Genomic DNA, 20589 nt, shown 5'->3' on the forward strand with positions numbered 1-20589 from the left:
TTTGGCCCGGCGAAGCCGGCGTTATCGATTTGCAGAGAGAGAGTGAAGGAGGAAAGTCCCCGTATTCCCGTTGGCACGATAGAAGGCCATTAAAGCTTTGGAGAGACAGCTCCGATCCCTTTGCCCGAACCGACCGAGGGTGGAACCCCTACAAAAAGGGGAAAACTCAATACCACGGCCACCCTTGTCTGCCTGCACTACTCTAGTTTCGCTCCTAAGCTTTGCCGAGCACTTTGGACGGTTCTTGACTCGTTTTGTTCGGGGTTTTTCGTTTGTTTATTCGCCGAGTTTCTGTGAATAATTAAAATTGGTACCCGGTGATCAATTAACTATGTCAGTACAGTACTCAATAATAAGAATATGTACCAAGGGTACTTTATAAAGTTTTGACAACATTTTTACAGTATTTACAATCTACAAATTAATAATGAAAGCTATAAATACTGAATCATTTAAGGTAGAAAATAAATAAATAAATTTTCTGTAGATCTAAATTAGTGAAAGGTACTTTGTGTCTGTCATTTTTAGTCAAAACTTCCACTGATCAGTAATTTCCATGAATGGTTCTAATAATTAATAATTTTCACTGTTGAATAAGCTAAATTCTACCGATAATTCCTCATTGAAATCAATATAAATTCACTGATCTACTGATTGATTATTAGTTCCATGGATTAATCTATAATTTCCATGGATGGAAACAGTATTCCAATACCATTAATTAACAATTTTTACTGATTGATCAATATGTGGCACTGATTAATTAGTAAAATCCACTGAATGTAATCAGTACAATTTTACTAATGAATTAGACTAATTATACTGATTGATCACTAAGTTCCAAAGGGTTAATCAGTATTTTCCATGGATGGAATCAATAAGTTCTATCTTTAATTAATAATTTCCACTGATGAATCAACTAAATTCTACTGACTAATCAATAAATTCCTCATTGATATCAATATAAATTCACTGATGAATTAGACAACTTCTACTGATTGATTATTAGTTCCATGGATTAATCTATAATTTTCAATTATGGAAACAGTATTCCAATACTATTAATTAACAATTTCTACTGTTGAATTATCTTTCTACTAATTGATCAATAAGTTTCACTGATTAATTAGTAAATTCCGCTGATGATCAATATAAATCAGGTTTGTAATGAGTACAGTTTCACTCATGAATTAGACTAATTATATTGATTGATTACTAAGTTCCAAATGGTTAATCAGTAATTTCCATGGTTGGAATCAATAAGTTCCATCTATTAATTAATAATTTCCACTGATGAATCAGCTAAATTCTGCTGACTGATCAATATAATTCCTCATTGAAATCACTATAAATTCACTGATAAATTATACAAATTGATTATTAGTTCCATGGATTAATCTCCAATACTATTAATTAACAATTTCTACTGATGAATTATCTTTATACTTATTGATCAATAAGTTCCACTGATTAATTAAATCAATATAAATCAGGTTTGTAATGAGTACAGTTTCACTCATGAATTAGACTAATTATATTGATTGACTAAGTTCCAAATGGTTAATCAATATTTTCCATGGATAAAATCAATAATTTCCATCTATTAATTAATAATTTCTACTGATGAATCAGCTAAATTCTACTGACGGATCAATATTATTCCTTATTGAAATGAATATAAATTCATTCATAAATTATACTGATTGATTATTAGTTCCATGGATTAATCTGTAATTTTCATGGATAGAGACAATACTCCAATACTATTAATTAACAATTTCTACTGATGAATTATCTTTCTACTAATTGATCAATAAGTTCCACTGATTAATTAGTAAAATCAGTACAATTTCGCTAATAAATAAGACTAATTTTACCGATTGATTACTAAGTTCCAAAAACTTAATCAGTAATTTCCATGGATGGAATCAAGTTCCATCTATTAATTAATAATTTTCACTGATGAATCAACTAAATTCAACTGATTGATCAATACAACTCTCCTTTAAAATCAATACAATTTCTCTGACGAATATATAAAAAAATATATATTAGTAAATCACCTTGTTTAACATAATATAAGTATAATAATGAGTTATTTTGTTAATAAATTTATGAATAGAGTCCACAAAAGCATATTGTTTAAAATACCCAAAAAATAGTGATTTATTTGGAGTTTGGCAGTGTCGCAAAGACCTCGAACAGTTCTTATTGATTAGCTTCGATGCTTAACCCAATAAACTATAAGTCTTTATTTTCCACTCCAATAACAACTGTAATGTTGAAGTCGATTACAATATTCATTGCAGTATGCTGAGGGTATTGTTTTAATTAATTATTGAATTGTTTAAGTATTTGTGGTCATTATTATTTGTTCTGTTAACCTATTTTAAACGTATTGCCCTCATGTGCTCCTTTAATGGGTTTCACCATAACAGGATTTGTGACAATCTCTTCAGGTTATTCTGTATATTCTATTTGTCGTGTTTGTCATATATATTTTCAATTGATTAATTAGTCAATGATTATTATTATACTGAAAAAAATCTAAAGAGGTTTTATAGAACAAATTATATAAAAGTATTTAGCAATACACCAGAAAGTATCTTAAGATTAAGAACTGTCATGTCCATGTTAGTTTAAAAACTTTATTTTTTAATATTTTTCAAAATTTTAGTTCACTGGTATAAACATGTTTGAATATTTAATACCTACTTAATATAAATTAATAAACTACTTTAATAATTTCTATTTACATATTTTAGAATAACAAAATTATTATAAAATAATTCCAGACAGAATAAATAAACAAAAAATCCCACTGGATTTTACATATGATTTGTATAATTCACACATTTAAGTAATTTTATGGAATATTTTTTTTAACGCCAAGTTACTAAATCAATCAAAACAATGTGATTAGTTTATTAAAAATTTTACTTAAGAAATTATAATGTATTATACAATAATATCACTTCGTCTAGATCTAATATTTGCCGGACGTGACCTTGTAAGAGACGCGTCCGTTTCCGTCCGACGACGATGAGCTGGAGCTGAAGGCACCGTGTGGTCCGGATGCTGAGCCGCTCACGTGGACACCGGATCCTTCGGTTTCGCCGAAACGGGAGAAGATTTGCGGACTGGAAACAACAAAGTAAACATTAGACGAGTCTGAAGCTACTCTATTATTTGAAGCTTCCTTTGAGTCTCTAATAATAGGAGGGGGAGGAAACAAGATGTCTTTTGTATTGACTAAAGAAGATGGCTTTATACCAACAACCTACGTGTAGTTTGCCATCAGTAAAAATCTTTCTTGGGTTAAAAAATTGTTTAAATGTTATCCACCAGGTTTGCCAGCTTCAATCCAATGTCCAGACTGACGATAATTGTATTAATCAAACCTTTTTAGTAGCATAATCAATAAAAGATGCATTTGCCTTGCGTGCAAGAAGAAGAGAATTGTTGTTAACCTCACTTTATTTATGTGAAGTCAATTTATCCAATTTTTTGATGAAATTAATTGTATGAAGACTTCTTCCAATGGTTGCTTCATTAGACTTAAATGAGTGGCCATCTTGGAGGAAGATTTTGAAGAATATCATCATTAGTATATATTTCAGGACGACAAAAATTAATAATATTAGGGGCAGATCTTATAATTTAACACTTTGAAGATATTTTTAAATCTCTAAAGAAGTTGGTTTTGGACTGTTCCACCACGTATAACATCTTCAATCCTTTGTCCACACTGGCGACACATAAAAAAATCATTTGCATTGCGTGCAAGAAGAGAATTGTCAAACGCTTAACGTTCTTAACCTCACTTTTTATGTGGAGTCCATTTATCTAACTTTTTGATAAAATTCACTGTATAAAGTCTTCTTCTAATGGTTAATTCCAAACACCTTGCAGGAAGTTTATACAGGAGATATTGCTTAATATCTTCGTTGATAGAGATTTCAGGATGACCTTGGCGACAAAACCATAATCATAAAACATTAGAGTATTTAATAAAAACGTTTTAATGCCAATAAACCATCATGCAAGAAAGTAAATTACCTTTTTTGGTACTATGGTACTTTTTATTTATCCATAAAATTGAGTTAGAGCATTTAAAACTGTCAGATAGGTAGCACGTCCTTGCCAGACCAGTAAAATTAAACAAATATTTAATTATTAATTAATATTCAAGTACAAGTTCTATGTAAATACAAGTTAAGCGAGGAATACTACTAATATTTCTATTTGTGGTAATTTGGATTTCCCCCTGTCAATTATAAATATGTTAATTTCGAACACTAATCCGGCCATGTTTTCGCCATCTCATGTTGATTTAATTATTCTTTAAATTGTGGCGCAACAGATTGCCAATAAAAGATACACGAATCCGGTTCAATCTGGCATAATTTGTATTCTGTTGTTAAAGTTCAGTAGTTCAAAATCGTGCACCGGTTGTAAATTAGGTACCATTTGGGTAACTAAATAGATTCAGACTTACCCATCACTTCCACCGCTGTATCCACCACCGTTTCCGGGTCCGTATCCGGCGCCATGTCCGCCACCAGAGGCGCTGGAGAAGCTGGACGCATAACTAGATCCGCCGCTACCTCCGGAGCCGTAGCCGCCGCTGTATCCGCTTCCGCCACCGCCGCTAGGAATACCAGAAGCGGCCGCAGCCAAACCTTGAGACAAAGTATTAGCCAGGTTGTTTAGGTTGGAGGCGATGTGATTGTGGATCGCCGATGGGTCTGCGAAAAAGAATGGGATATCTACATGGGTGACAATTTCCGTAAACTCTACCACACTCATTCTAGTCTAAATTATTAGTAGTAAAGGGTGCATAAAAGTACTTTAATTTGTGCATAATTGTTAATGAGTGTATTAGGTTTAAACCTTCAGTAAACTGGTGCAGGTGTACGAGGCCTGAGGGCACAATTTCCCAATAAAATTCAGCTCTTTCATCCGTAATTACTTGTACAGTTAGTTTAAAATGGAACTTTGGTGGATTATACACATTCTGGTTTTTGTACGTGTCGTGTTTATTGAAGAACCAACGAAAAACAGTTAAGCAAATTGCTTTTACATCCTTGTACCTATTTCTGGTCTTGTTGTTCTAACTGTTCTGCATTTCATGTTTCTTGTAGCCATGTTTGGATTGATGGAACTGATTTAATGGGTTACAATGAGTGATTTCACAAAGTGATAATAAAGGATGAGAATACTCATTACTTAAATTGCTTAATTAACTAATTAACAACATAAATGATATCTGTGACAATAAATCAATCCATCTGTACACTTTCTCACGTTGTAACATAAATTTAAAAGACGCAGCAGGAAAATATCATTCATGTTTTAAATTAGATGTTCAACAGGTTGGGAAGAGGTAATTAATATGGTAATTTTATAATTTCTGCCATTAGTTAATCTTTATTTAGTACTAAAGTAATAAGACTAGCACAATAATTTGTTTGTCCTTCACACATTATTGTTTATTTTATAATTCACCAAATCCCATTGTTGCTTGCCATCATTTACATCCGTTCATTTTCCCACTGATTGAGTATTTTTGAATAGGCCATTAATAATTAATAGTCAATTTGCAAGAATAAGAGGTGGTTATGAGAAATTCAGTGCTGAAGAAGATTGAAGATTAGAAACTAATAAACTAGCTACAACGTTAATCACTGAAGCAATAAACTTCAGTACTGTACTATAATATTCCATAATGATTGCCTCTTTTATCCTTTTAAGGAACTAAGCAAGTAATATTCATCTCACACCATCAATTAACCGATGTAAAACAGTTGCAAGGCCTGAATTATTCATTAAACTTACCAGCCCCTCCGCCACCACCAGATGAGTACCCGCTTCCAAACCCGGAACCTCCGGACGAGGCGCTGGAGCTGGAGTAGGCGCCACCACCACGCCTCATCCTCCTGAGCAACGGCTGCTCCAAGTCCCTCCTGTTCCTCACGTAAACCACTTCGGACTTGTGTCCGTCCTCGTCGATGATGTAAAACGACTTCGGCACGTAGTCACCGGCCACTACAAGAAAGCCTTTTTTTTTAGGAGACAGCTTCCGGGATGAACAGTCTAATTGGCGATTTCCTTCTGCAGTCACCGCCGGATTTATGTGATGGCTAACACATCAAACACAAGCCAAGGTCAAGTCACGGTTTGTTTGTTTATACGTGTTAAGAGATTGGTACTTCCCAATTTAACATCAAACCACTTTTTTTGCGTGTACAACTTGATTTTGGCTTTTGGTTGAATGGCACCAAATAGAAGTAAATTGTTGTAGTTTCATGGACACATTTTTTCTCTATTCAAGGGGGAATTACTGAATAACTAAATTACACCTAATATTAGTACTAACTTGAAACATGTAGATGCTATAAAATTTAATGATTGTGTACTTGATTATTCACAACTTTGATCATCATTGTTTTTAAATACAACATTTCATCATCAGATATTTATTAATTTTCTAGTTATTCAAGGTGGTACAATTAAATTTTAGCCACTTAAGAAGATGATAACTTCAATTAAGTCATTGGAATAGTTTACTATTAATAAATTCAAAAATTTATTTCATAAATGTAAAGTAAACATTTACACCTTGAACTCAAATCTAAGACCACGTCAGCCAACTTTATTGTTTATTAAATATTTATGTGTTTTCCAGGTTTAGTATTCAAAATAAATGGTACTTCTTAAGCCAAATTAGTTGAAGTAATTATTATTAACTCCGGTACACGAAGCCAACATATGTTTCTTCTGTTATGGATGTAATAACAAAAGATGGAATGTGCAAATATTGATTGCATAATTACATAATCACATTTTATTAGATAAATGAGAAGCAATAACTTTAATAAATATTTTTGGCACCACAATCCAATAACAGGTCAGTCAAGTTTATTGTAAATATTTACTTTTAAATGTTTTTTAGATTTAATATTCAAAGTAAGTATTCCTAAATCAAATAAGTTGAAATAATAGTTATTTATAAATATCTCAGTAGTAAATTTAAACAAATAAATATGATAGATCAATATTTTACTTCAAAAGTTTTACTAATACTTGTTCACTTATGAAGGAAACAATTTTTCTTCTTAACAACAACGAATATTGTTGTTATATTAATATATTTTTGTGCAGTTTATTTAATTATCTTATTTAATTGCACTTTCGTTAACCTTTTGGCCCCAACACTTAAGATATTAAGATTAAAGACAAGAAATTTAAGAAAAATTGTTTCCAATAAATAATAATTACTTACATGCCAATGCAGTACCCACAAACACAAACAACAACAAGCAATGTGCGAAACCCATATCGAAATAACCCATAACAACGTTGAACTTGAAGTGTTAGCGTCAAATATCCCCACTAACTATTTATATCTTCTTGCGAGTCTCCAATATTCTATTTACAGTTAATTTGTTGTTAACGCCGGTTTCTGGTCAAATGCAAAACGTGCAATTAGATCGGGTCCATTATATTCAAATTTGGGATCTGATTTATTTTTTTCTTCTTTCGGATCTTGGGGGCGTTTGGAAAATCCGAGAAGAAAGCGTGCGTCACCCTGATAAATATTATTGTATTGGTTGTGCATGACTTTTATATTATTTCAGATTTATGAAAATCATTGATGATGATCATGATGGTGATGATAATGATGATTGTATCAAAAATTAACTATTTAAATCGTTGGAAGGATTTAATCTTTGTTGTAACCTTCATTAATTTATTAACTTTCTTTATTACAATCGATGGTCAAAGGTCTTAATTTTTACTACCTTTAAGATGTGCCATTTACGATATTTAATACGAGACTTAGTCAAAGAAATGTTAATTTATTTTAAAAGATTAGTTGATTTGGAAAGTTTAAAAATTTCTTTGTCTAATTTGTTGTTTTTAAATCTTAATAAATAAATAAATTGAAGTAAAAAATGATTTTAAATCATTGACAAATCAACATAACAACTCCAAAATAGTAAAATTAGTAATATATAAAATAGTATTAATAATTTAATAACAAAATTCTGTAAAATATTTACAGTGACCACAAAAAATAGAACACATAGATTCAGTGGTCCAATTTCAACAAAATTTGGTGGATACACACCTTCAGAAGAAGATAAATCATTGACAAGCCAACATAACAGTTCCAAAATAGTATACTAAGTAATATATAACATAACATTAACAATTTAGTAACAAAAATTGTGTAAAATATACACAGTGACCAAAAAAAATAGAAAACATAGATACAGTGGTCCAATTTCAATAAAATTTGGTGGATGCACTCCTTCAGAAGAAGATAAATCGTCGACAAGCCAACATAACAGTTCCAAAATAGTATAATAAGTAATATATAACATAAAACTAACAATTTAGTAACAAAAATTGTGTAAAATATACACAGTGAGAAAAAAAATAGAACACATAGATACAGTAGTCCAATTTCAACAAAACTTGGTGAGTTAACACCTTCATAACAAGATAAATCATCGACAAACCAATATAGCAGTTCCAAAATAATATAATAAGTATCAACAATTTAGTAACAAAATTCTGTAAAATATACACAGTGGCCATAAAAAATAGAACACATAGATACAGTGGCCCAATTTCAACAAAAATTGGTGGATACACTCCTTCAGAAGAAGATATATCATCGACGAACCAACATAATTCCAAAATAGTATAATAAGCACACTGACCAAAAAAATAGAACACATATATACAGTGGTCCAATTTCAACAAAAATTGGTGGATACACTCCTTCAGAAGAAGATAAATTGTCAACAAACCAACATAACAGTTACAAAATAGTATAATAAGTAATATATAAAATAACATTAAAAATTTAGTAATAAAAATTGTGTAAAATATGCAGTGACCAAAAAAATAGAATACAAAGATTTAGTGGTCCAATTTCAACAAAATTTGTTGGATACACTCCTTCAGAAGAAGATAAATCATCGACGAACCAACATAACAATTCCAAAATAGTATAATAAGTAATATACACTTAACATTAACAATTCAGTAACAAAAATTCTGTAAAATATACACAGTGAACAAAATATAACATAGATACAGGGATCCAATTTTAAGAAAATATTGTCTGTACACTATTCTTTAAAAATGAAATGAAAAGAAAACTGATCACTTTAATAGATTAGTACTAAGGCTATTTGTGTCTAAATTTTTATCTTTAATCTCTATTGCTTTAAATTTAGCTCTGGAAAATTTGAATGAATGTTAATTTTGTTTTTAATTAGACGCATTAATTTCATTACCAAATAAAAAACATCCATAAATTAACGACCACATTGAACACACTTCCAGGAAACTCCGTATTTTGCATTGTTATATAATTTCTTGTTCATAGCAAAAAAAAAGCGTTTTAAATAAAATGATCCCATATTATGGTTAATAATTTTAATTAACATAATCACTTCCAATTATCATGAACTCCTCATACACGTACAAAAAACTAAACTCGCATAAAATTACAATAAAAAAAATTATGCTAAATCGACTATTGAACATGTATTAGTTTATAAACCTCAGATGAAAACGTCGGTTTCGAAATTTAAACTTTGTATTTACACTTTCTAATCTTTGTTTTAAGATTGTAGTTAATATGGTTTGATTATTGCCCACAGACTTTCTTAACTGGTTTTCCCGAGAGCGGCAATCTGCAAAAGGACAAAATCAGCAGTTGGGAATCGCCAATTTGAATACAATGGAGAATAATTCTTTGCACCTTAATATGACAAATAATGCTGGCCATGTTGTAAATGTGACTAAATAATTTAAGGACAAAGAAGTTTATTATATTTTCAGGGGTCGTTAGCACAATAAACGACAATTTTATTGTTAAATTTTTGTAAAGGACAGCATGGGATAGGTATTTAAAGTTGTTCTTGCAGAAAATTAACAGCTGAAATCAATCAGTCAAATATTATAATAGTTTAATGAATTTACAGTCAATATTTTGTATACATGTGGAAAAAATATTCTATAATGTACGTCTTTGGTTAATTTTATGTCTTCCATCATGAAATATTTCCCCAATTTTAATTGTTATTATTTTAACAGGATATGCGGTTAATATTTAATTCATCAAACAATATAATAATTATTGCTCATCAAATCAAACCACATAATTTATATTCTGGGTTCATTTGTAATAAACATGTCAATACACATAATTAATTATGATGATTGTACCAGAAGGGAAAATAAAGAAATATTTATTAATTTTGTATTTCATCAATTATCCTAAGAAATATAACTATAAAAATTTTTATTTTAAAAATATTTGGAAAAATTTTGTTATATTCTTTAAAATTAATAAAAATAAATGACCGTAGGACAAGAAATTGTTCAGCAATATAAAAGAAAAAAATATCTAAATATATGTGAATATTTTCAACCTTGAAATTAACAAATTTTATCTTAGTAAAATGCATCTCCATAAGATAAAAGCTTATTTGTATACAGTCTCCTTTGTTTTAAATTAGGAATGAATCATTAGTACTAAAATGACGCAGTTGCTGCAAAGATTTTTTAATTAAATTAAGCCAAAATATGAATTATTCCATAATATCTTGAAGTGTGAGGAAAAGTACCAACTTTTGTTTTAATATTTGTTTTTTAATTGATATCATTATTAGAAGATATTTTGCATAAGTCATGTAATTACATTACATCACACCAATTCCGAATCAATAGTGATCAAAACCAATCTCCAAAGTACGATCAAGGAACGAAACCATTCATATTATAATTCACCGGCAACCTTCACTCGTCTAACAACAAATTAAATAATAAATTTCCGGAAACCGTGATGTGTCGAACCACAAGTGTAATATTTGAGAATCGATTACCGGTCGCAGAATTGAGGATTCCCCAAATTTTCGTATGGGAGTCAATATAATTGAAACCGGTCCCGATTTTAATAATTGGCCCACGTGAGGATATGTCAAGGATAAGGGAACTCGTAGCGAAAACAAACCGATGAGACATCACAACAAAACCAAACCCACATAAAATTGGGCTACTTAAAAATACATTAATGTAAAATTATCAAATAATATTTTATTATTTAAAAAATCTGATCCTTTATTTTGGTCATCAAACTATCAATTGGTCAGTATCAGGTTTTGGATAGAACTTTGTCTAAATCAATACAAGTTTAGCAATCTTACAAACTGCTTAAACCAGCTTGAGGACTAATGCCAGGTTGTCTGGTTATTTGATTTCGAAATATATTTTTCTCGTTTTATACTTTTTTCCTTGAGCTACGCTTTTAAATTCTTTTTATTATTTATTTGGATTGTTTTATTGGTAACTGTCTCTATAATATGGGCTGTTATGGATACTCCAAATAGTATATTATATTAACTTATTAAAATATATTAAAAATATGAGCTGTGCTACTTAAAATGGGTGCCAATATCTATAATGTTACTTTATTATTATGTCTATTATGCAACTGGTCAATCTAACTTTATTCTTTAAAACACTGCCTCTTTTTCAATGGAGAAAATTATATCAACTTTTTTCTTTAAGGTCTTTTATTTGTCTTAGAGAAACAAGCCAATCTTCAGTAAAATTTATTTAGTTAAAGAGCCAAAAGTTTACAACATCTCTAATATAGCATTGTCAACAGTGTGCTTAACATAATATAATATTATTGTCTTATTTTTTAAGATCTCTAAATTAATTCTATAAAAAAATTTAAATCAATTTAGGACAAGACAAAATATTCAATTTTTGTCCTGTTATTTGTTATAATATATTAAATATATATTTTAATATATTTATATATTAACAAATAATAAAATATCAAGGTATTTTGGCTAGTTTTTAGTATTTTGTTGTTCTTTCAGTTAGATTAAAATAAACAGGCCATAATGCCTTGAAAAGGCACATATAATATAAATAATAAAAATCTGAATGGACTAATTAATTAATTGCACATTATAACACATTAAAATATCATGAACAGTTGAGCAAAGCGACGCAATTTTGTGCAATGCCTTAAACTCTACCAACTACTATTTAAATATTTAAAATCATTCCATAAACTCTGTCAACAATTTGAAGAATTTAATAAAAGTCTCACTATGGCTTACTAAAAAGCAAGTATTTGTTCAGTCTAGTGCGAGTATTATAGTTCACTGTCTCCACCCATTATTTCCTTGATGGTCAACTCAGACTGTTCCCACAATTGTCTTCCAACTTCGTCGTCGAATTTGTATTTGCTGTTGTAAATCTGGCAGTCTCTATATAACAGCCCAGTCTCAGCTTCCAGTTCTGGGGCAGTGCAGCAATAAATCGGAGTCTGTGATCCCTTTTAAAAAAATGAGTTACCCTATTGATTTATTAACTTCAACTTAACAAACCTGGAAAGGAGTCCTCATGTACAAAAACGCAAGTGGCCCCATGATAAAGAAGTGGTACCACTTGAGTGAATGTCTGAACAACTTGGTGTAAACCCAACCAGGACAACAAGCATAGGCTTTCAGTTTCTCTTTCTTGGCCAACTGTTGGCAAAAATAAATATTTGCCAATTTGGAATTGGCATACAAGTTCTGTCTTTCAGAACTTAAGGAACTGTTTAAGTCATTCAAGTTGATCTGGCCCTTTTCATGGAGTGCTGATGACACTATTACAACCCTGCTGTTGATTAGGTTCTCAGTTAACAACCGAGTGAGGTAATAGTGGCCTAGGTGGTTAACTCCAAAGTGGACCTCCAGACCATCCTTGGTGGTTACTCTTTTCTTAGGAGGGAATGCCACCCCTGCGTTGTTTACTAGGAGATCAATATAGGGGTAGTTTTCCCTGATTTTCTTAGCAAACTCTTTGATTGACCACAGTGAAGCCAGATCCAGTTCAATGGGGAGCTACAAACTCATAATAGTACACACAACAAGTTAATCAACTGGACAACTTACAAGCACAGTCATTGTTTTTGTACTCTCTTTTATTCTGGCAATTGCCTCCTTGGCCTTGTCAATGTCCCGGCACGCCAGAATAACCATTGCGTGCCTCCGGGCCAGTTCCTTGGCAATTTCGTAGCCAATGCCGGAGTTAGCACCGGTGACTATCGCAATTTTACCATAAAGTTGAACCGTGTTCATACATTTGCCCCATTTTCTTTCACGATACTTTCTAATTAGATAAAGAACCACCACGGAAGTCAAGATGTGTGGTAGATAATAGCCTTTAAACGGCACACTTGGAATTTGCATTTTTATTAGTGAGGCTGATACAACAAATTTGGTTTGTTGACGTCCACTAATTAGCAAATTTGAAAACAAAATATTTGAACTACGCAAGTGTATCTACTACTAATTAACACCAGCACCACAGAAAAACAAATCTCAGACTATATTTATTTTTAAATACTACGTACGTGTTGAATATTTTTTATCTTAGTTTATAATTAATATATAAATTTTAGAAATTTTATCTAAAACATGTATTTATATCTTTTTATGATTAAATGGGAAATTCGTAAACTTTCACCAAAATTTCGCTACTTACTTTCAGATGGAGCCACTGCACTAAAGTATTTAATGGATAATTAAAGAATTTTCCATCGATCCAAATAAAATAAAAAATTTTAGTATTAAAATTACTTCTATATTTGTAATCTACAACCCCCAAACTTTTTATTCCATAGATTTGTTTAAACAATATTCAAAAGGTAATTTTACTTTTTATACAAAGAGGGCGCCCGTCTCGTTTTTGTTTACCATCATAAGAAACATCAATCACGATATTCAAATGAGGTGATATGTGATTTTTCCATTTTTGAAATGGGCAACTTGCTGTGCTGCTTCAAAACCAGACGGAAGAAGTAAGTAATTTAATACGTTGTCACTCTATTAGTCTATCTAAATCGCCTTAATTCAAAAACTAATGTTTGTATTGGGGACATCATGAATCATTATTTTCCAGGAAGATTGTTCTTTTACTGTTAGGATTGGACAATGCGGGTAAAACGGTGGCCGCCAAGGGCCTGGCTGGGGAGCCTCATGAGGGTGTTGTACCTACAGTTGGTTTTTCTGTTGTCCGATTGACATACCTCGACTATAAAGTTATAATATATGACTTAGGAGGAGGACCAGGAATCCGTGGAATTTGGACAAAATATTTCGTGGACGTACGTATCAACTCAATTTAATAACACTAAAACTAAATTTTGCATTTGTAGGCCCATGGAGTTATTTTTGTCGTCGACTCGAGTGATTTATCCCGATTGGATGAGGCAAAAATGACCCTATGTAATATATTAAGCCACGAAAAAATTTCAGGTAAGCCCGTCCTTTTACTAGCAAACAAACAAGACAACGAAAACGCCTTAGACGAAATAGATATAATTGAAGAACTGAACGTAGAAAGTCTAGTAAATTCACAAAAGTGCCCCACATTAGTGGAAAGCTGTTCTGCAACTGAAATGGGCAGCCACACCCGGCTAGATCCGGGAATTAAGAAGGGTTATGAATGGTTATTAAATTACATCGACAAAAACTACAATCAATTAAACAGCCGAGTGTCCTGCGACGTTAAAGCTCAGGACGAAATAGATAAAACCCTAATGGCCGAAAAAATAGCCAGGTTGAAAGCTATGGAGCTGGTGGAGCAAAGAAAGAAGGAGGAGGACGCCATCGAGTCCTACAGCGATTACGCCAGGAAGTTGGACCAAGAAACTCAAACAAACAGTCGTCAAAACTCCTCCGAGGAACAGTACGAGAAGGCCAGCTCCAGCGTCGAGTCATTCCCCCCAATATATCATGTGCAAGAACAATCGGATAGACCTAAGTCAGCCAGAGAAATAGTCAAGGATCAACTGCAAATCAAGGAAATCACAAAAAAATCCTTCCCGGTACGACACCACAAAACGGCGCCCATTAACTTCTTTCCTGTGAGGCGAATTAAGTCGGCGAATGAACGGCGAACCACCTCTATGATGTACCGGAGACATCTGAAGTCGGCCGACACACACAGAAACTTTAAATCCATGGGTGACTCGGTGACTGTGGATGTTGACTTACCTAACACTGTGTTGGTTGGCCCGGGCGGCGACGATTATCCCAGAGAAATATTTCACATGAATAATATTAATAAGTCCACCGCTAGGCATAATATTAGTCTGAAGGATACAAAGAGTGAGGTGCCTTGGTTGCATCGAACAATTAATGGTGATATTGGGATTAGTGTTATAGACGTAGAATAAGTTTTTGATCTCACTTGAAACTGTTTCTAGTCAATTTAAATGTATTTTTATATGCACTGTTGAATAATTTTATACTATAATAAATGTTTTCTTAATTCAATGAGTTTGATTTAATTTATTCCACACTAGCACCAATAATTTCTATATTAAATTACAGTAGTTTTTGTTTACTTACATGATAATTTTAGTTTTAGTGTTTGAAGTAGTTTATTAAATTTATTTTTAAAATGTAAAATTCATCAAATTTCGGTTGTTAAAAAAGATAAAAAGTAAACCTCCTTAAATTATAAAGAAACTAATAAAATTATTTATAAATTTCCTCATTTTATAACCAAAAATTATAATAATATAAATTTAAAAAATAAACTTAGTGTGAATCAGCTGATGTTTGGGTAATTTTCGTTGCCAACTTAAACGTTGAAGAACGAATTCTGCCTGAAAGACCATAAATTTTTCATTAACAAACAAAAATTGAGCAACAATTTGAAAATATATACCGGATGAAATCGACACAAGGACCTAAAATAGGTCTTATAAGATTTAGAAATTCCAATTGGTATTTTTTGCCCCGTCAAGTTTTCTAGAAAATATAAACTGTCACAATTACAAGTCAGATATTCAATTCGTATTGAATTATGATGTCGACATGTTTTGCATTAATTTAACATTTTAATTAATTGTCTTCGTGTTTTAACAATAAATTTTAATTAATTAATAGTTTTAAAATGTCGGACACCAATCCGTTTTCAGCATTGTTTGGTGCAAGTGCCACAAACAGCACAGACATTGATGAATCGAGCCCAAAGGGCCCAGTAGCTAGTCAAGAAAATGTACAACCTGAAATAGCCCCTTTGTCGGAATTGCTCGAACGGATATTTATGTTTTCTACCAACTTGGAAAGAGCAATGGCAACCGATAGATTATACATGGAAGAGTTTAATTTTGTATTTCAAAATGATGAATTAACTTTAGATAACTTGCAACACGCGATTTTTGAACGTGCTTTTATGTGCAACACGGACAATGATTACTTGACTATATATGCTTCAAAATACCCCAACAGCCCCAAATTTGAAACCCGGGTGTTGTTTTACTTCTATAACTCGTACCAAAGACTAAGGAATTGTACACAACTGGGTGAAAATGAGAGAAAAGAAATCATTGATTTAATTTTGTCCAACTTTTCGACTGCCACTTTGCAACCTGACATATTTTGTGGACAAGACTTAGCAAAGCAAATGCTTGAAATTATAACCAACTGTGATCAATACAGTGAAGAGTTCTTCACTGAATGTTTGAGGAAATCATCTGAAACAAAAGAAGGTAATTTAACATATTAATTCTTAGTGAAAAAATTAATTCACTTAACACCTTAGGTCAGGACAAATCCTGTGATTTAATCCACAAAATTTGTAAGATAATAAGAGACGAAATAGTAAATGATGCACTGATTGGCTTCAAGTTTAGAGTATTTGATGTATTGAAGGTGTTGACCAAGGAGGAATTTTTAGCTGAGTATTTTATGGATTCCATACAACCTAAACGGATAAATGTAGGGTCAGATTATGCTAATACAGTGCTTGGTGCATTATTTAATATTTCAGTGTTGCCCAAAACTCCCAGTGGCACTTATGATCACTTTAGTGACCCAACAAACCCAGTAAGTTTACCCCAAACTTATTAAATTAATGTATATTTATTGAGCATGTTTTAAGGTGGTGAATTCTCGAACAGAAGAGTTTTTGTGGTCTCACTTGGCGGAAATTAACAGAAACATTCATTCATTCATACTATTACTATTAAAAAAAGGTCCAAATGTTAAAGAGAAGATGCTGAGTTGGCTTGGGGACTGCCTGAAAACCAACATGCAAAGGGGGAAGATTTGGAACTCTCAGGCTCCATTGGATCTAAATCCTGCCAATTATATGTCAGTGACTGATGGATTTATGATAAATATGTGCAATGCTATTTTGCGCCTGTGCCAACCCTTCACATCCAACTTCAGGGATCACAAAGTTTTGAAAGTTGACCCCACTTACTGTAGTGTACCAGTAAGTTAATTTTTTTTTGTACTCCAGGGATTTTACACGACGTTTTTAGGAGGACAAGCTGAAAGAAAGAGGAATCCACATGTCAGATATGTACAAAGAAACATGTTTACTGCCAACCGAGTCTGAAAATGGGGTGAACGAAGAAAGACCCAGTGCAACGAGCTACAGTTTCGTCACTGAATGTTTCTTTATGGCTCACAGGACTTTAGACCTTGGTTTCAGGGTTGCAGTGGACAAACTAATTAAATTAAACCATGTAAATACAATTTCTGACCATTGTATTGCTATGTTATTAAATTATTTATTTCCAGGAGATGGTACGTATGGAAAGGACGTTCAATGAAGCTGCTGCTGGTGGAAGTAGTGATGCTATGAGAAGTGTACGTGAAGGACTCAATGCCAAGTTATCCAAGTAACGGAAACAATTTTATTTAAGCTAAATTCTCAATAATATTAATTTTTATTGCAGATATCTTTCATTAAAATGCCAATTGTCGGACCCTGAATTAACAAACAATATGTTTGACCTTATTTCTTCCACTTGTTACTGGCTTAGCCAAGTAGTTGTCCATACTGATTTCAATAATGGTAATTATGCACCAATTAATGAGGTAGAAATAACATTTCCACTGAGTGACGTCGTTCCAAACACTTTAAAGTATGCACATATAAACTTTAAAAACATTATTTGTAATTCTTTGTACTTACAGATGCATTCCAGAATTTTTACTAGAAAATTTAGTGTCCTTTTTAACGTTTTTACGAAGGTTCAACCCGAAAGTAATGGAAGAACACGGTTATGACAAGCTAGAGCCCATTCTCACCTGCATTTTGATACACATGGGCTCGCAAAAAATTGTTAAAAACCCACATTTACGAGCCCGGTTAGCTGAAGGCTTGGAATCCCTGTTGCCATATCATAAAGACGAACCATCTGGTCTGAACACATTGGGTGGTTTTCAGAGGGAGAAGCTGTTTAGCATTCATCCACACTCTTTGCAAGTATGATAAATATAATAATGACAAAATATAAGTTCAATTACACAATTTTAAATCAATTCAGATAGTTCCAAGTTTGCTGGAAGTCTTTGTTGGCATCGAAATGACTGGACAAAGTGTCGAGTTTGAACAGAAGTTCAATTACAGACGTCCTATGTATGTTATTATTAAATACCTTTGGGATATGTCTACTCACATGGATTGTTTCAAGTATTAAACTATTTATACGTTAAATAACACAAATACAAACTGGTTTTGTTTTCAGGAGGCTTGCTGAGTATGCAGAACAAAATATGGAAGCAGTGAATCCCCCGTTGTTTCTACGATTTGCCAATTTGTTAATTAACGACGCTATATTTTTATTGGATGAAGCTCTATCGAATATGGCCAAGATTAAAGAAATGCAGCATCAACAGTAAGCATTTTTCTTTTTTTTTAACACTGGTATATATATTCTCACAAATTTTATACACAATATATGAAAAACAAATATTCTATTGTAGAATTTGAATATTTATTTTTATGCACTTCATATTCACTTTATTTACTGTTTTTCAGTGTAGCCAACCTATGTATCAATTTTTCAGTGTGACCAACATATTTATTTTTATATTTGATTATTTTAGTACATATACAGGGTGTTTCAAAAAAGTTGATAAGTTGATAATTTTGGATAAGTTACCTCTAGTATTTTTTATTGCAATTTACTTTGTTTTTAAATTGTATAGAAAAATAGATGTACATTTTAAACATTCTGTAATTGTCAATAGATAATTATCACTTAATTAAGGTATAAATATCACGAAAATATTTTATAATAAATTTAAAATTTTAATTAGGTTAGTTTAGGATAAGAAATTTTAATTAGGAGAATTTGGTATAATTTTCATTTGATAAATATCACTTAAATATTAGGGAACGAATATCACGAAAATATCTTATAATTTTTAGAATTTTTGGGGAAATATTGGGATAAAATGATAATTATTGGACTCAAGTGTCTTCAGAAGTAGCTTTTATTTATCATTATTTATTGCTTTATTATTCAGAGAAACAGAAGAATGGAGAAAGCTTCCGTCCCAGGAACGTATGCAGCAAATGGCCTACTTGCAGCACGTGGGAATGCTGGCCCGGTTCGACAACATCCTCGGCAGCGACACGATCGGCACCCTCGTCAAGCTGACGTCCAAAATCCAAAACGTATTCACCCACTCGACAATGGTGGACCGCATCGCCGCCATGCTCAACTACTTCCTGCTCAGCCTCGTCGGTCCCAACCAGAAGAATTTCAAAGTGAACGACCCGCAGGAGTACAGTTTTGATCCTAAGGCCACCGTCATGGATATCTGTCGCATTTACACGAACTTAAAGGACAACGACGCGTTTATTTTGGCAATATCTCAAGACGGACGTTCGTACAGTCCGCAGCTGTTCACGTACGCTGAAGACGTGCTTGTGAGGATCACCGGTGGGATTCTGTTGTTGTCGGAAATTAAGGAGATCGCTGAGAGGGTGGAACTAAAGGCTGAGGAGTATAAGGTCAGCGAGGAGGCGCTCGCTGAGGCTCCGGACCACTTCTTGGATCCGATAATGTCCACGCTCATGACTGATCCGGTCATTTTGCCCAGCTCCAAACAAACCGTCGATAGGACCACTATTGCCAGGTGAAATTATTTGTTTTAGTTAAGCTTAAGGTGTTATTTATAATGTTTTTTTGTTACAGACATCTTCTGAGTGACCAAACAGATCCTTTTAATCGTTCACCCTTGTCCATGGATCAAGTTATTCCAAATGTAGAACTGTTAAATGAAATACAACAATGGTTGGCGGACAGAAAGTCACATTGAAATTGGGTGGCGGCTATACCATACATCTTTGTTATTTATGAGATTTTATTGATGTTTATTTCCTTTGTTAAATATATTTTGTCGGAAGTTTTTCCTTTGTATGTGAATAAATAAACATTTTTGTTTCGAATTGTCTTTTTATTTTTCAAAGATTCCTTTAATAAATATAAAATTTGTGTAGAAATAGGTAAAGCCTTGAAATTTTAACTGCTCCAATAATTTAATTTTTGAAAAAAAGGTTCCCCAATTCTGACATCAGCTGTATCAGTTTCTTAATTTTATTAAATTAAAAATATTCAATATTTAAAATTATGGATAATGCGCTGGTTTCATTATATTTCTAAGTTTTTTAGAAGAATATTGAGAGAATTGAAGAATTCTTGATTGACCTTGATATATCAATTGACAAATATCAAGACAT

The 20589-nt window shown here is 32.2% G+C and overlaps 4 protein-coding genes across 6 annotated transcripts; 2 read left to right on the top strand and 2 right to left on the bottom strand.

Annotated features, from left to right (window-relative positions):
* Positions 1 to 2910: 2910 nt before the first annotated feature.
* LOC109604428 (keratin, type II cytoskeletal 2 epidermal) lies at positions 2911 to 7446 on the bottom strand. Of its 3 annotated transcripts, none has more exons than XM_020020955.2 (4): positions 7286 to 7446; positions 5839 to 6048; positions 4499 to 4682; positions 2911 to 3140 (listed from the first exon to the last, which is right to left on the bottom strand). In XM_020020955.2, the coding sequence occupies exons 1-4, from the start codon at positions 7353 to 7355 to the stop codon at positions 2987 to 2989; spliced, it is 618 nt and encodes a 205-aa protein (XP_019876514.1). In that variant the 5' UTR covers positions 7356 to 7446; the 3' UTR covers positions 2911 to 2986. The 3 variants fall into 3 exon arrangements, with proteins under 3 accessions (XP_019876514.1, XP_019876513.1, XP_019876512.1); XM_020020954.2 differs by having other exon boundaries at positions 4499 to 4748; XM_020020953.2 differs by having other exon boundaries at positions 4499 to 4769.
* A 4180-nt stretch (positions 7447 to 11626) lies between these two features.
* Positions 11627 to 13364, bottom strand: LOC109604424 (retinol dehydrogenase 11). Its single transcript, XM_020020948.2, has 3 exons — positions 12984 to 13364; positions 12432 to 12932; positions 11627 to 12379 (listed from the first exon to the last, which is right to left on the bottom strand). Exons 1-3 carry the CDS (start codon positions 13278 to 13280, stop codon positions 12197 to 12199), a joined length of 981 nt encoding a protein of 326 aa, XP_019876507.1. The 5' UTR covers positions 13281 to 13364; the 3' UTR covers positions 11627 to 12196.
* A 401-nt stretch (positions 13365 to 13765) lies between these two features.
* Positions 13766 to 15371, top strand: LOC109604425 (ADP-ribosylation factor-like protein 13B). The gene is made up of 3 exons (XM_020020950.2): positions 13766 to 13891; positions 13993 to 14197; positions 14249 to 15371. The coding sequence occupies exons 1-3, from the start codon at positions 13851 to 13853 to the stop codon at positions 15269 to 15271; spliced, it is 1269 nt and encodes a 422-aa protein (XP_019876509.2). The 5' UTR covers positions 13766 to 13850; the 3' UTR covers positions 15272 to 15371.
* Positions 15372 to 15883: 512 nt separating this feature from the next.
* On the top strand, positions 15884 to 20298 carry LOC109604419 (ubiquitin conjugation factor E4 A). Its single transcript, XM_020020945.2, has 11 exons — positions 15884 to 16594; positions 16648 to 16931; positions 16987 to 17322; positions 17372 to 17578; positions 17634 to 17734; positions 17792 to 17980; positions 18033 to 18324; positions 18386 to 18531; positions 18587 to 18736; positions 19371 to 19985; positions 20045 to 20298. The coding sequence occupies exons 1-11, from the start codon at positions 15997 to 15999 to the stop codon at positions 20166 to 20168; spliced, it is 3042 nt and encodes a 1013-aa protein (XP_019876504.1). The 5' UTR covers positions 15884 to 15996; the 3' UTR covers positions 20169 to 20298.
* Positions 20299 to 20589: the final 291 nt, after the last annotated feature.

Source organism: Aethina tumida, chromosome 2 (assembly GCF_024364675.1).
Source record: "Aethina tumida isolate Nest 87 chromosome 2, icAetTumi1.1, whole genome shotgun sequence".
NCBI lineage: Eukaryota > Metazoa > Arthropoda > Insecta > Coleoptera > Nitidulidae > Aethina > Aethina tumida.

Excerpts from the sequence above, each read along its gene's own strand:
- LOC109604428 (XM_020020953.2), bottom strand. The coding sequence starts at position 7,355 with ATGGGTTATTTCGATATGGGTTTCGCACATTGCTTGTTGTTGTTTGTG. Across the intron at positions 6,049-7,285 it reads TGTGGGTACTGCATTGGCAT|TGGCCGGTGACTACGTGCCG; the intron begins GTAAGTAATTAT and ends GCTTTCTTGTAG. Across the intron at positions 4,770-5,838 it reads TGGTGGTGGCGGAGGGGCTG|ATATCCCATTCTTTTTCGCA; the intron begins GTAAGTTTAATG and ends TCACCCATGTAG.
- LOC109604424 (XM_020020948.2), bottom strand. The coding sequence starts at position 13,280 with ATGCAAATTCCAAGTGTGCCGTTTAAAGGCTATTATCTACCACACATC. Across the intron at positions 12,933-12,983 it reads CAAAAACAATGACTGTGCTT|CTCCCCATTGAACTGGATCT; the intron begins GTAAGTTGTCCA and ends ATGAGTTTGTAG. Across the intron at positions 12,380-12,431 it reads ACATGAGGACTCCTTTCCAG|GGATCACAGACTCCGATTTA; the intron begins GTTTGTTAAGTT and ends TTTTTTTAAAAG.
- LOC109604425 (XM_020020950.2), top strand. The coding sequence starts at position 13,851 with ATGGGCAACTTGCTGTGCTGCTTCAAAACCAGACGGAAGAA. Across the intron at positions 13,892-13,992 it reads TTCAAAACCAGACGGAAGAA|GAAGATTGTTCTTTTACTGT; the intron begins GTAAGTAATTTA and ends ATTATTTTCCAG. Across the intron at positions 14,198-14,248 it reads GGACAAAATATTTCGTGGAC|GCCCATGGAGTTATTTTTGT; the intron begins GTACGTATCAAC and ends TTGCATTTGTAG.
- LOC109604419 (XM_020020945.2), top strand. The coding sequence starts at position 15,997 with ATGTCGGACACCAATCCGTTTTCAGCATTGTTTGGTGCAAGTGCCACA. Across the intron at positions 17,735-17,791 it reads CTCAATGCCAAGTTATCCAA|ATATCTTTCATTAAAATGCC; the intron begins GTAACGGAAACA and ends TTTTTATTGCAG. Across the intron at positions 17,981-18,032 it reads GTCGTTCCAAACACTTTAAA|ATGCATTCCAGAATTTTTAC; the intron begins GTATGCACATAT and ends TTGTACTTACAG.